General features: G+C 43.9%; 1 protein-coding gene across 2 annotated transcripts in view; it reads right to left on the bottom strand.

The window, feature by feature from the left end:
* The window catches only part of C5 (complement C5), a 352,588-nt gene that overhangs the window by 98,756 nt on the left and 238,693 nt on the right, over positions 1–15,139 (bottom strand). For both annotated transcript variants that reach the window (XM_086920988.1, XM_086920987.1), the window contains one exon: positions 8,319–8,531. In XM_086920988.1, coding sequence (XP_086777114.1) covers positions 8,319–8,531 — 213 coding nt within the window. The remainder of the gene's footprint in view (positions 1–8,318; positions 8,532–15,139) is intronic.

Below are 15,139 nucleotides of genomic sequence, written 5' to 3'. Positions count from 1 at the left end.
TCCTCCAGGCCGGCGGAAGCCACCGCCGGCCTGGAGGATGCGGGAAAACCGCTGCGTAGGACCAGAAGACCCACCGCCAAATTAGGATAGCGGTGGGTCTCAAAATCCGTCCGCTGCTTTTCCGCCGCGGTCGCCTTCCGACCGCGGCGGAAAAGCTCTATCATGGCTGGCGGTGTCTGTCAGACACCGCCAGCCATATTAGGATAGCGGAAAACATATGATTTTCCACAGCGGCTTTTCCGCCGTGGAAAAGCATACGGAGATTGCCTTCGGGGGCCCGTTGCGGGCCCCCTTGGTGACGGGGGAGGGTGGGGGTGCACATGGGTGTGTGCTCACCGGTTAGAGGCGGCAGACCCGAGAGCAGAGGACGGCCCGGGACCAGGGTTCGATTCCCGGCGCGGCAGGTTTCTGGACCAGGTCAGCGGACTCGATAATTCTCTCGCCTCAGTGCCCACTCTGATCAGCGATCACACTCGGCAACTCTGGGCATTAGCTTGCCTCATCTTCACTAACGGCCCCACCAGACCGCCGGGGATGCCTGGTCTCACCCTGGAGATACCCATTAAGGGACCATCTCTCAGGGAAGCCAGGAAGGGTTTCGCAGCGGTCGAAGCGCCTTGGGACCCTACGGGTATGTAGTGCGCTATATAAATGCCTATACATTTACATACATTACATTTACATGGGGGGTACCTATGGTACCCCCCTGCATTTGCGTTGACAAAGCGGCAGGCACCGCGCAGTACCTGCTGCTTTGTGCACGCAAATGCCGTGCATGCTTTTTTAACATTGCGGCGGGTGCAGCTTCAAGCTGCACCCGCCGCAATGTTAAAGATTGAGGATGTGACCGCCACCCTGGCGGTCACATCCTAATCTGCACGGAGGGACCTCCGCAGCCCCTGTGGACGGTCCCTCCTACTCTATGGTGGCGGACGGACTCAGGTCCGTCTGCCATTATAATCGGCCCCCAAGTCAGCGTTTGCAAGCCTACAAATGCAGTTATACCAGAAATGTCGAGAAGCCTTTTTTTGGGAGCTTGATGCTCCCTAGATAGCATACTACGCAGAGAAACAAACAATTCCTTATGATATACGAGTATTACATTTAGATCTACTCCTAGGAAAAGTTGGTTGCTCACAATTTCCAATGTGTCAGCTACCTTAGTGCACACCAGTTTTAGTAAGCAAGAAACTTACTCCCATTTTAAAGCCTTCTTATTGCTAATAAGTGAAACATCGCCGGTAAGGCTTGATTTATTAGGGTTAGAATTGGGAGTCAAGCGTGCTCTAATGTGAGTTTGAGCGTTGTGATCCCTATCCTCCCACTCAATGACTGCCATGTCCTGCATGAATTGGCATAGTTGGCGAGACAATAATACGTAGTCAATTCTACTAGACTGATTTAATCTCTTGAACTTGTGTGCACCTCCTTTGTCTGAAAGAGACCTACCGTTACAAGCCCTAAGGGTCCGACTCAAGGTCAAGCCCAGTTGCTGACTGGATAAAAAAGAGCATCCTTTTACAGTAGGAAGGTCTAACTGGGATACTCCATACAGAGTCTTCTTCCAAAGTTAGATCTGATTCTGAGTTGTCTAGGGGTTCAAATGCTTCATCGAAGTCACCAGCAATAATTAACGGCACGTCAGAAGATAAGTTATCTTAAAAAGAGCTTAAGTGTAGGAAGGAAGAATTCCTTTTTCAGGCCGGAGGAGCTATTATACACATGAAAGATATATACTTGCAGGTTGTCCTTAAGGAATGAAAGGCCTAACAGAAAGGTGAGTTAGTACACAAAATCCTAACTCTGTAGTTTATCACGTTCTTCACCCAAACAGTTAAGCCACCGGCAGTGCAGTCTCAACCTTGCTTCACAGCTGAGAAGCAAGAGTGTGAATCCTGCCCTAAAGAGTGCCTCTGTACGCCAGATTTCCTGCAACAAACAAATGTCAAAGGAATGCAAAAGGGTGCCCAAGATAGATCTGTAAGCTTGGTTCTCATACCAGCAATGATCCATGATAGAACGTTCCAGGGGACATCAGTGGACAAAGGGGAACTTGGATGAGAAGGGACAGAAAGAGAAAGTCAATCAGTGCTGGTAGACCGGGCGGAAAGTGGCGGACGGTCTTTCCGTCCGCCACGGACCCCCCAGCCATTGTAATGAGGCAGGGGGTCATTTCTGCATGGATGGAGGGTGGATCGCCCTTGCCGGGCCGGCGGTGACTACTGCCGGCCCGGCGGGGCGACCAGCCAGCCATCCTAATGGGGCCCCTAGGTCTTCAACCACGCCCGAGATACAAGTTGGATTTCAATATAGTCACAATCCATCCCAGGTATTGTGCAGAGTGGTGGATTAGTCCAGATCTCATTTCTGTTGTGACCATCATGATGATGGAAGGTAAGCAAAGGTATAAATGAAGCTCTGGATGTGAAGGCCTGATGGTATGAAACGTGTGGAGTGGAGAAAAGCAGCAAAACTAATTGTCTTACTGATGCTTGTTTGTTTTTGAAGAGCGTCAAGTCAGAGGCAAAGGTAGTGGGGTGCACGTGCCCTCTTTCACACTTTCATGAGTTGGACTGTGTGGTCCAATCCTGTGTGTTCCGAAAGGTCACCTTGGGTACAAAGTCTATATGCTTGCCTTAAACATGTATGTGTTATAGACAGTGACCGTCAGTATAGCATCGCCTGCACCCCCTCTGTTTCTTTTTACTGTGCTTCATGCCTTCCAAAGTGCTTTCTCTCTACCTCGCGCCCCATTTAACGCCTCACTACAGGTAGCATCCTTTCCAGAGGTCCTAGAGTCACCATGTTTAGTTGTTTCCACCACCTCACTCCAGACCTCATTCTCCCAATTTATTTTGGGACACGCCAACTCCTGGTTGTACTTCCTTCTGTCAATGGGGATTTCTCCTCTACTTTTTGCTGTTATAATTCTCACTAAGGGCTTGATTAGGATTGCGGTTTTCCCGCATCCTCCAGGCCGGCGGAAGACACCGCCGGCCTGGAGCCGCCCCAGCTACCCATTCCAAAGCTTTTCCATTTCCTTTCTGCTGTGCTCCCCTCTTTTGTACAAGGGAGATCACTCATTGCTGGTCTGCTTAGTGGCTTAGCCAGTGAAATAAAGCAATAATCAGAGTTCAGTGTGCCCATTAGGTCTCTGGGCCCTGGTGCCACCGCACCTGCTTCACCAATGGAAGCTACGCCCCTGGGTAGGCTTAGTCACAGGAGGTCATTCAGAGAACTAAGCGGACTTCACTTTCTATTTCAAAGCTGAATGCTAGTGTTACGTTTGTTTGTGGTTAAGGGAAAGTACCTTGGGGGGAGGGGGTTCTCTGTTTAGGGATCTTTTGTTTTCTATCCTGCCTTGGTTGTTATATTACAAAGACAATAAAAAGATTTCAGCATAAAACATCATTTTGTTTTGGGTTCTAATTAATGTTATTATTTCAGATCATTTTTATTGAGATTTTAATAAAATAACACAACACAATACATACATAGAGAGTATGTCTAATACAAGACGTTCCTCTACATTTAGAGAGTGGGTTACTTTAGGGGGAAGTGCCAAGTGCTATCGAAGAGAGATCAGGAGACCATTTAGTAGGCATAATATGGCAGAAACTTGTTAGAGAATGAGCAAAAGAGGAGAATGTGTTGTATATCTGTCTTTTTCCACAACTCCAGCCGCAGTTTAGGTCCCTAAGTCTGAGTTTGAAGAGTTCAGAGCGGTCCAGTGAGCCATATATGCAGACCAATGTATGCATTGTGCCAGAGGGTATGCAACCTTATTAGTTGCCAAGCTCGACCGTATGGAAGCAGTACCATAACAAAATGTTACACTTGCTGTCAGCCAGTGTGAGATTGGTGTGGAAGGTTGTTGGTGTGTGTGACTTGACGTTTAGGTGTAAAGTCACTCTGGGTTACCACTATTGTGTGGTTGTGGGAGGATTTAGGTAAATCACCCACTGTAGGTGTTGTGTGTAAGATGGCTTTTAAGTGCTAAGCCTCTCTGATCTACCACTATTTTTGTGGGTGTGGGTTGATTTAGTCAGATCACCCTGTTGGTATGGTGTTTGAGTTGATTTATGGGTGTTAAGTCACTCTGGGTTACCACCATGGTGGGGTTGTAGGGGAATGTAAGTGAATCCCTCAGTGTTGGTGGTGTACATGTGAGATGGCTTTTAGGTGCTAAGCCTCTCCGGTCTACTGCAAAACATTTTTGGGGGTGTGGGTTGAATGTAGACAGATCAGCCTTTTGGTGTGGTGTCTGAGTTGACTGGTTAGGAGTCACTTGCATCTACAAGCTTTATGTGTTGGTGGTTGACTTTAGGTAACACCCACTTGTATTGGCGTTATAGTTGAGAGGTGTTTGCATGCTATTTCACGCATTTCTTCCACTCTTGTGTGTTTGTGGGAAGGTCTCACATTAGTGTATTTGTTTTTGTTGTGGGGTGATCTCTACTGCACTGTTGGGGTTTGGTTTCCTATGTGTTCACGTACATTTTAGTCTGGCCAGCTGGTATGTTTGTGGCATAAGGTGTTTGGTTGATTATGCGTGGTGTAGTTGAATGCGGGTTTGTTTGGTTTTGTGTGGAAAGAGAGAAGATGTGGGTGAGTAAGTGTAGTCTTTTTTTGCTTTCTAAAATACTATTTTTACCTTGCCTACTTCGTAGTATTTATTAATGTGAGTACATGGGTGGGCATTGTCATTTTCATTCATTTCACATCTTATGTTAACATTCAATTCAATTGTTTCATTCTTCTGTGCTTTCTTTGTATTTTGATGTTAACTTGCATGACCATTGTTCTGTGCTTTCTTTGCTTTTGATCTTAACTTGTATGCCCTTTAGTCATCTTCTGGTCTTTGCAATGGGTCCTCATCTTATTTCTATGCATGTAATTTTACCAATGCATACTTTTCCCTGGACCATTGCATTGTGTTCTTGTTCACTGTAAAGAAGGGAGATGTGTTATACTTGCTGCTCAGCCAGTGTGAGTGTGGTGTTGAATGTTGGTGCTTGGTGATCCTGTGGAATGTTGGATGAGTCAGAGTGTCAGTTGGTGTATGGGCTGAGCAGCAGGAAGGCTGCTTCTGGTGGGGAGCTCTCTACTTTTACTCTTGATCTTAATAAATACTACCTAAGCTACCCTGGAAGTTAGAACTTCATTCATTTACAACACGAAACTTGAGGGGGCCCTCTGCAAAGTACACGGGGACCCTCCCACTGCGGGCGCTGCAGGGCTGATGTTACACCACTGTATGGAAGACCAGTTTAGGGTCGTAGCATGGGAGATGTTTGCTTTGTATATAATAAATTAAGATTATTCTTGAATTGGTTTCATAAGGGTGGACGATTTTGGTGAGAGGATGGAGTAAAGTTTGGATGCTAAGGGCCCATCTATAGCCATTTTCCTCAGAATAATAAGGAGAAATGGATTGTGTTTAGCGATAATGGCTTTAATTTTTAGAAAGTTATAAAAGACTATCAACCAAGTGCATCAAGCTCAAAACCGGTCGCAAAGGGGCAGATTCACAGAATCTGCCCCTTTGCGACCGGTATTTTTGCATTTGGGATGCATCATCCCAAATGCAAAAATCGCAATTTGAGAACTCGCTAAATTGCGATTGTTTGCATTTAAGGAATCGCAAATTGAGATTCCTTAAATGCAATGCATGAAAGTTTCAAAAATAGCGAATTCGCTAATAGGGCACGCAAATTTCCACGAAGTACAGCTTCATGGTAATTTGCAAAAACTTTGAAAAATACACTAAAGTGCATTTTTCAAGGTTTCATGTTGCGCATACACATGCCCTGCGCATACACATGTGTGTGCGCAACATATGTGCACAGATCAATTTCAGGGGTGCAACAGGGTGTCCTTTGGACACCCCTGCACCCTTGCAATCGCAATCTCAATTTGCGAATCGCTAATTGCGATTCGCAAATTGAGATTGTCTTCTCATTCATTCCTATGGGCCTCTAGGCCCATACGAATGAATGGGGAGGTATTCCTTAATTGCGACTCGCAATTTGCTATTCCTTATAAGCGAATCCTTATTTTTCACTAATAAGGAATCGCAAAATGGATGCTTGATGCATCTGGCTGCAAGTCTTCTAGATTGCATTTGTGCTTGATTTGGGAGAATGGTAGGGGTTTTGAAAGGGTGTCCATGTCGCTTTAAAGAGGATGGCCTTCCGCACCCATTTTTCAAGGTACAGAGTACTACAGTCCATTTTGAGGTTATTGTTATGCCATGGTGAGGACAAAGTAGAGTATTTTATTTTATTAACAAGATTGTTGGTGATCTTCCAGAGGGTCTGTAAGGAACTGCAAAGAATGAGCGAGGAGTAGTCTGCCATTATCTTATTGGTAGTGGTTATTGATATGAGTGACGGGGTAGGGCGAGATTGTGCTCTACAGTAAGCAAGGTTGGTAATGGGTTACTGAATGAGTTAAACCAGGAGAGGGCTTGTCTCGCGAGGTACGCCAAGTGGTATCTACGGTAGTCCAGGAGACTATGTCCTCCAAGTTTTTTTGGTAGTCTCAGTTTTGAAGAGCAATTTTTGGCTTTTCAGATTGCCAAAGAATTTTTTTAGGAGGCGGTCTATCTTTGCGAAGAAGCTTTCTGAAAGATGGATTGGTGACATACTTATTAGTCAAAAGATTCCTTAAAGTATTAGATAAACCGTATTCCTATGCATTGTATTCTATTAGGAACTCATTTAAGACTGTAGCTTCCAATAACAGACCTATTACAGTGGATATTTAGGATCAGAATTCCTGTTTAATCATTATTAAGGATATATCCAGAAACGAGAGCAAATTCATTAATGATAAATATAACAATGGGTATAGCAGAATCTGAGTTGGTTGTAAGGTTAAAATATCATCTACGTGTGCTGCAACTTTTTGTGGGGCAGTGGAGAACGGGATACCTGGGATAGATGAGTTCTCTCAAATGCTGATAAGTAGCGGTTACATAGCTAGAAGGAAGAGAAATGGGGAAAGGGGGCAACTGTGTCTAGTCCCTTGTTGTAAGCTGAAGCTGTTTGACAGCGTTCCATTGATGTTAATTCTGGCTTTAGGATCTTTGTATAAAACGAGAATCATTTTGAAGACATTTGGGCAAGGTTTATAGGCTTTGAGGGCTTCCTGAGGAAAAGACCAAGAGACCTTATCAAAGACCTTTTCAGGGTCCAATGCTATCACACACATAGGTTGGTTAAGGGTGTGAGCTTTCTCGATGGCATGACTGCATAGTCTAATGTTATGAGTTCTGAATCTACCTATGATGAAGCCAGTTTGTGAGGGATGGATTATAGATTTGAGAATAGGTTCCAATCTGAGGGCCACCATTTCCACATAGATTTTGCAATCTGTGTTTATTTGTGATATTGGGTTGTAGCTTTTAGGGTCAGAGGGGTCTTTACCATGTTTAGTGATGACAATAATAGAGGCTTCCGACACAGTACCTTTAACCGCACCGATGGTAACAAAGTGATTGAGAGGTTGTATTAGAACAGACCCCTAAGTGCAGAAGAAGGAGGATGAGGTCCTTGTGCCTTTCCAGATGTAAGAGTTTTACATAGAAGGATGGCTTCTTTCAGGTCAACTTTTGTTTCCTTTAGGAACACTAGGTCACCTTTACGTTTATGGAGGTAGTCTAGGATTTTTGGCGCTTAATAGGGTGGTTTAATCCCTTCACATTCAGACATAAGATCTTTATATTATGTATTTAAGAAGCATGGCAGTAGTAAGTATAATTTATCTAGTTAATTAGGTTTAGGAAGAGGAGGTAAAGACCTGGGAGGTGGAGGGAGACTTCCCTGATGATGGCAAGGTTGTCAAGGAGCCATTGAGGAGGGATGGGGAGGGAGGGAAGAAGGAGGGGGAAGAGTAGAAAGAGTGGGGAAAGATATAAAACAAATTTGAGAAAAAGAGCCTAAACGAAAGAGAGAAACTCCCCCCGTGGGTTCTCATTTATAAGATTAGTATAATGGTGCACCAGCCAGCACACTCAAGCTTGCACTGAATGATATCTGTAGCCAACATTTACACAGTCTCAACATGTAATACACAATATCATCATCTTTCACTTTATACTGATTCCATTGTAGATTGTGTGACCTACCACAAAAAGAATGATCTTCACAGTTTGTCACATGTGTGTTAAATGCATTACGTACACCAATAATAATTGGCGACCTCCAATACTGTGGAAATCCCTTTTTCCATATTGATAGATAAATATGAAATATAGATGAACCTGGTCTTTAATAAACTTAATACTGTAAAACCCCTTGAAAAGTTAACCTTACCTTCTTTCATCTGTCGTCGCATGTTGGTCCTTTGAGTTAAGGACAGGGGACCGAGGAGTTCCCAGTCATCCAGTGCCTCCAAGTAATGGAAGACGTAGAATATTGGCACTATTCTCATGAGCTCTGTCTCAGCACTACCTTTGGGTAGATTGGTGAGAATTTTCACACCTTCTGGATTCAGAACAGCAGCGATAACGTCACCCAGAATAAGGCCTGTACATTTCAGAATGAGAAAACATATTACAATTTCTTCTGAACATGAGCACATGCTGAAATTGCAAACACTTTAATCTTGGGTTCTAAATGTACCTGGGAAAGAGCACCACATGAAGCATCACACATATAGTTTTACTCCCTACATGCATTGCTGAAGGCCTCATACATGACTGCACATGTGACTTTAGAATGGTATGGATGATGTTGATCGTGAGGTAACATGCCTACTACATTGCCAGTCTCCGGGGTTTAGAAATCAATTTCCTGTCTTGATATTGAGATAGACATGTTCCATGCATACACACAGACAGGCTCTCACATCACAAATATTCCAATTTGCACTGCCCTCCACACACCTATCCATCCTGTAGCCAATTAATTTTTTTGAAGCACTGCAGCAGTACCCCACCCAAGATATAATCTTTGGCACATTGCTTATATTGCTCCCTGCACTATGAACCTCAAAGGGTTTTACCCAGTCTGTGTCTAGGGAAAATGTGTTGATACATCAAGGCCTTTAGTTGGAAAGTTTGGTGAGGACGTTTTCATAAAAGTCATTAAAAAATCCAGTATGGGGTGTGATAAATGGTAGAGCCTTTCTCATGCCAGTTTACAAATCCATGAACCTTGTAAATCAGTTAAGCTAAATTCAGGAATATTCAAAAGGAGGAACGAAGTCTCCGGTTAGATTTATGGCACAGGAAACATTTACTGGACTTTAAGAAAAGGCAAAGGAATGTTAGTCCACTATTCAGTAATATATGTGTATATCTATCTTAACATGGCCCAACATTTAACATTGAATATACATCTGTATATTACAGTCATGGAAAAAACATTCTTCCTTCTCAAGTTTATGAGTTATGAATAGTTTTGTATTTGAGAATTTACAATGCCTTCTAGATAAATTAGAAACATGTAAAGCTTACTACTAAGTTCAACGTTTCCAAAACCATCAACCACACCTTCTTCTTGTAGTGATTTTTAATTTGCACGAATAGTGTCTCATAGGTTTTTTTTCTTCCTCAAAGCATGACAAAATCAGAACAAAGCAGAAAACTAACATTGTTCTCAAAGTAGTTCACCACATAACTCTCACTGACTGTCTCAATATAGATATTTCTCATATCCAGCAAGAGCTTCCTGTAAAGGAACACTGTAGTAAATCCTCCACAACTGAGAGTTGGTTAAAAGGTTTATTGCAGGGGGCGTGGCTTGCGCCCGACGAGGACGGCGGCTCTCATGTGAGCGCTCCGGGTCGTCGTGGGACTCCGCCACCTTCTTTTGGCTCCCGACGCCTGCAAACGCCACATTCCCGCATCGGAAGCTGAGCACAGCACCAGACTTCTAAATGCGGCAACTTCTGAGCGGCGGAACGACCGCTATCTTCATTCTCTCGGCGGACGCGGCTCCCTGATTGCCGCGACCGCCATCTTGAATTTCTACAGCTCCCGCTACGCAGCATCTGCTGACAGGACATGCATGCTGAACGAGGAGCCTCCTTTAACGCCGACTACTCCTGCTGAGCTTTCATCCTCAGGTTAGCAACTCTGCTGAAAATCTCTGGGGAGCGCTGCTTTTTTGTGACTTTCAATCGCATTTTTGCTATAATTTCACATCGGCGGCCATTTTGCGCAAGTCAGCTCTCCTCACAGAACCTACATGCAAACGCAGCTTCTGCATACTCCCCAATGTCAGTGCTGTAATTTATTATGCTTCTGTGCATACATTCTCTTACAATTGGTGACGCACCTCTACAATAAGTTGGTGCATTTCTCTATGCGTGTACAGCTTTATTACACATTACTCCTCGCCTGAAGAGTTTATTATGCTATCTACTGTGCCAACTATCAACATCTCACTGCCATGCTGACTTCTTGTGTGCCTCACTCGTTTATGGGTCGCTCCCACCAGTTAAATGCATGAAGGCTGCTCTAAATATCATTTAACTCTTAGGCACTCCTAATTTTAAACAGGCAGCTTCTTCTCTTCTCCATTTCCGTCCTCTGAAGCTTGTGTACCTTGCCTCGCTCAAGTGCTCCTGACCAGACTCTGAGACATTCACGGGTGTGCACTGATTATTACTGGACCCCCTTCCTCTCAAACATTATCTCTCTTGTATGGAACAGAGGGCAACTCCACGAACTCTCAAAACTCCGCGTCGTGTTTTCATCAAAAACTCGAAAGTCTTCTCAGCATTGGCGCACCTTGAGGCCTCCAAAGCGCTCGCCACCCAGATGTCACAGTCTAGCACAGAACGACCTACCCAACCTACAGGGAAAGGGACCACGAAACGCCTCAAAAAAGACCCTCCGTCACCGACTGGGTCCACGTCGGCTGTCTCCATGGAGCTGTTATTAGAAGAGATCCGTGCCCTCAAGCCATTCATGGAAGAGACTAATTCTAAATTGCAAGTTCTCACTGATAATTGGTCTCAAATGGATGCTAGGGTGACCAACGTAGAACATTCTATCACGTCTCTTCAGGAGTCATCCTCCAAGGTGACACACATGCAGTCTCAGATTTCCTCTCTCCAAAAACAAGTCGAAGAATTGGAGAACCGAAATAGGCGCAACAACCTTCGCCTCTACGGCCTGGCGGAGAATTGCGAAGGGACTGACCCCATTGCCTTCTTCAAATCATTTTTACCCAAACTTCTCCATCTACCTGAAGGCACAACGCTTAACATTCAGCGTGCACATAGGCTGGGTCGCCTACCTTCTACTCCTTCCCCCTCGTCACGGCCAAGAGGTGTCATCATGTACTTTGTAGAATACACTGATCTACTCAAAGTCATCTCAGCGGCCCGTGCCTCACCTCGTCTTCAATGGTCAGGTTCCAATCTCTTCTTCGCGCAGGACTACGCCAAGGCCACAGCCAACCGCCGTAAGGCCTTCCTGGATATGCGACCAGAACTTCGGGCCCTTGGAGCTAGATACGGCCTTTTTCATCCTTGTTTGTTTCGAGTAACTTACAACAACAAGACTACGACCTACGAGGATCCTGTTCGTCTCCGAAGCTTCCTGAATGCAACACAAGCATCTGACATGGACTTTTCCAGTTCTTCATCAGCTTTCCCTCCATGATTTCTGCATGGCGTAGCTTAGATGCTTTACCTAACCTATATGTTTTATACTTATTGCAGATTGTGCTGTTGTTTTCCCTTTGCTAGGTCTCCTAGCGACTTCAATTTCTATGTTCCTTTTTTCGCTTTTCCCCTATTTCCCATGTATCCTGGTTGAATGTTTATGACATGATTTCTGCATGGCGCAGCAATGTAGTTTTAACTATTACGCGCGCTTATCGCGCACTGTTGCATGCATTACTGTTTGTTCATCTCATGTTTCCAACGACTCTAATTTTCCAGCTTTTCCTCTCACTCTCCGTCACTTTTCCTGTACTCCTGTTAGTTAGTTAATATTGCTTCCGACTATTTCCTCGCGCACCTTTTTGTATACACATCATTGTTTTGTTCTCCTTCTCTCTCACTCCTCTCATGCATCATTGTTTTCCCCCTTTTTCCTTGCAGGTTTTACGATACGTATGGCGTTTTCCCCCCGACCTGTTGGTTCGCTTGCATTGGACGCTTGCTTCCTCTGCCTGGCGCTCCCCCCTCATCCATTTCCTCGTGCATCCTCCCCCTGGTGATCAACCCTCCCCATCTCTACCCTTCGTAAGTATGTTTTCCCTCTCCTCCCGGTTGTTCACTTTCCTTTTTGTATCTCTATCACTTTTAGGTTCCCAAATTGCCCTTGTTACACAGGTGTCTCTCTCTCTTACCTTTCGAATACTCTTCTATTATTATCTTCTTTCTATTACTCTAACTATTTCTTGGACTACCCTTCCACTCTTTCTACATCGTTCGCCTCTATCTTCCTTTTCCTCATCCTATTTTCTCTTTCCTCTTATTACTCCACTTATTTCTACTTTTCTCCTCCTGGATTTTCTACATCTACCGCTTCCATCTTTTTCTTCCTCACGTTTTCCCCCCCTTCCTCATCTTCTTGCTCATTATTATCATGTACTGACGTTCATTGACCTTTTCGCTCTCCTTGCTTTTCTTACTCCTCTGGATCCCTCTCGAATTTTCTTATCTTCTTCTGCTTTTCTTTTTTTCCTCTTCTTTGATATGATATGTCTCTTAAAATAATCACTTGGAATGTTAAGGGCATCAACTCACCTATCAAACGACAAAGAATCTTGTCTCATCTTTCGCGTTTAAATGCGGACATTGCTTTTTTGCAAGAAACCCATTTGTCTGCTGAAGAATCTATTAAGTTGAAAAGAAGCTGGGTGGGTGATGTTTATTTTTCCCCTGGAGATGGTAAACGCAATGGAGTTGCTATTCTATGTCACAAAGCTCTTTCTCCTTCTATGATTGCTCAAGAGTCAGATACTGAGGGCCGATGGACTTATGTTAAACTTTCTATTAAGAATGTTCCAATTTCTCTTCTAAATGTTTATGCCCCTACCACTGGTGATCCCACTTTCTGGCATTCATTTTCCCAGCACATCACCAGATTCATTGATGATAATTTCATTTTAGCGGGAGACTGCAATCAGCCCTTAGATCCTTTTTTAGACAGGAACTCCAAAGCACATTTCATTCCTAACAAACCTCACAAATCCTTCTCCCAAACCATCTCCCAGCATAAACTCACTGATGCTTGGCGTCTTTGTAATCCAAATCTCCAAGAATTTACTTTCTACTCCCCATGTCATCACTCCCAATCTCGAATCGATTACATTTTTGTTACTCGCAATATTGCCCAAACTCTCTCTTATGCAGAAATAGGTCCAATCTTACTTTCTGATCATGCCCCTACATTAGTTCAATTGGATCTCTTACCCAAATCAACAGGCCCTAAACGTTGGCGTTTCAACAATTCTCTTCTCCTAGACCCCAAATTTACTACCGCCTTCACCTCTTTCTCCCATGAATTCTTTGCCCTAAACGATAACTCCCCTGTTCCTAAACATACTATTTGGGATGCTTTTAAAGCGGCAGCGAGGGACTTTATCATTGGCTTTGTGCTAAAAAACGTAGAGCTGCTCGAGAAGCTACTAAAACCATCCTTCTAGATATTAAGAAATTGGAGCATTCTTATTTTACCTCCCGCTCACAGCAAACTCTAACCGCCCTTATCAGCGCTAAGATGAACTTTAACAAAAAATCTACAGATGATGCATCATTATATTTATTAAAGTCTAGTGCCAAGTTCTATGGGGGCAAAAATAAGGCTGGCAAGATCTTGCTAATTATCTGAAGGTGAAACACAACAAACTAAACATTGAATCTATCTACGACACTGACTTGAACCTTAAACACATAGACGCAGACATTCTCACTACATTCTCTACTTTCTATAAGACCTTATATTCTTCTGAAACTCACCCATCTTCCCACTCACTGGACACATTTTTCTCCACCATACAAAAACCATCACATTTTCCACTTGACCTTTCTCAATTAGAACACGATATATCCCAACAAGAATTACTCAAAGCACTTCAAACCCTCCAAAAAGACAAAGCCCCTGGGCCCGACGGCTTCACGGTAGAATTCTTTCTCCACTTTTCAAAGCTTCTTATACCCAGACTCCATTCTCTTATCGGCACCTTCCTTTCCTTGGGTTCTTCCTCTGGCTCCTTTTCAGACACTCATATCTGCCTCATACCCAAGGAGGGGAAGGATCCTCAATATTGCAAAAATTACAGGCCGATTTCTCTGGTCAATATTGATTACAAAATTTTCGCAAAATCTCTTGCAGCTCGACTCGACCTTCTCCTTCCAGACTTATTGGGTGAAGAACAGTCCGGCTTCGTCAAAGGCCGATTTATCACTGACAACACCAGACTCCTATTTAACATTCTCTCTAAATCCCGCCCTTTACCTCACCCTCTTGCGGCCATTGCTTTGGACGCTGAAAAAGCGTTTGATAGGGTTGAGTGGACTTATTTGTTTCATACCCTCCAATGGTTCGGTTTTGGTCCTGTTTTTACGTCTTTAATTTCACTGCTTTATTCTAACCCACGCGCAGCGGTTTGCGCCAATGGTCAAATTTCTTCATTTTTTGATTTAAAAAGAGGTGTTCGTCAAGGATGTCCCCTATCCCCCTTTCTTTTTAACTTGGCTTTAGAACCCTTCCTCTCCAAGCTTCGTCAAAACCCCTCCATCCATGGTTACCAACTATCAGATTCCCACATCAAACTAGCTGCCTATGCGGATGACATTCTGTTATTTGTCTCCAACCCCTCTCTCTCCATTCCTGCTTTTCTTACCGAAGTCCATGCTTACTCCCAAATCTCTGGTTATAAACTTAATAATGACAAATGCGAGATCCTTCCTTTAACCAAATTTACATTCAAACCAGATTTTGCCGCCTCCAACTTCACATGGAAACCTTCCCATATCAAGTACCGTGGAATGCATGTTGCCCCCGCCATCCCCGATACTGTTTCCCTATGTATGTCCAAATGTATTCAAAAATTGACAGATCTCACGTCCAAATGGCATCCTCTTTACCTCTCCTGGTGGGGCCGCCTAGACACTATAAAAATGATGCTATCTCCCATTGTTTTATACACGCTCTCTAATATTCCGG

The sequence above is a fragment of the Lissotriton vulgaris genome, chromosome 5, assembly GCF_964263255.1.
Source record: "Lissotriton vulgaris chromosome 5, aLisVul1.2, whole genome shotgun sequence".
Lineage (NCBI taxonomy): Eukaryota > Metazoa > Chordata > Amphibia > Caudata > Salamandridae > Lissotriton > Lissotriton vulgaris.
The sequence above is the reverse complement of the archived record's forward strand: the minus strand, read 5'-3'. Positions and strand labels throughout refer to the sequence as shown.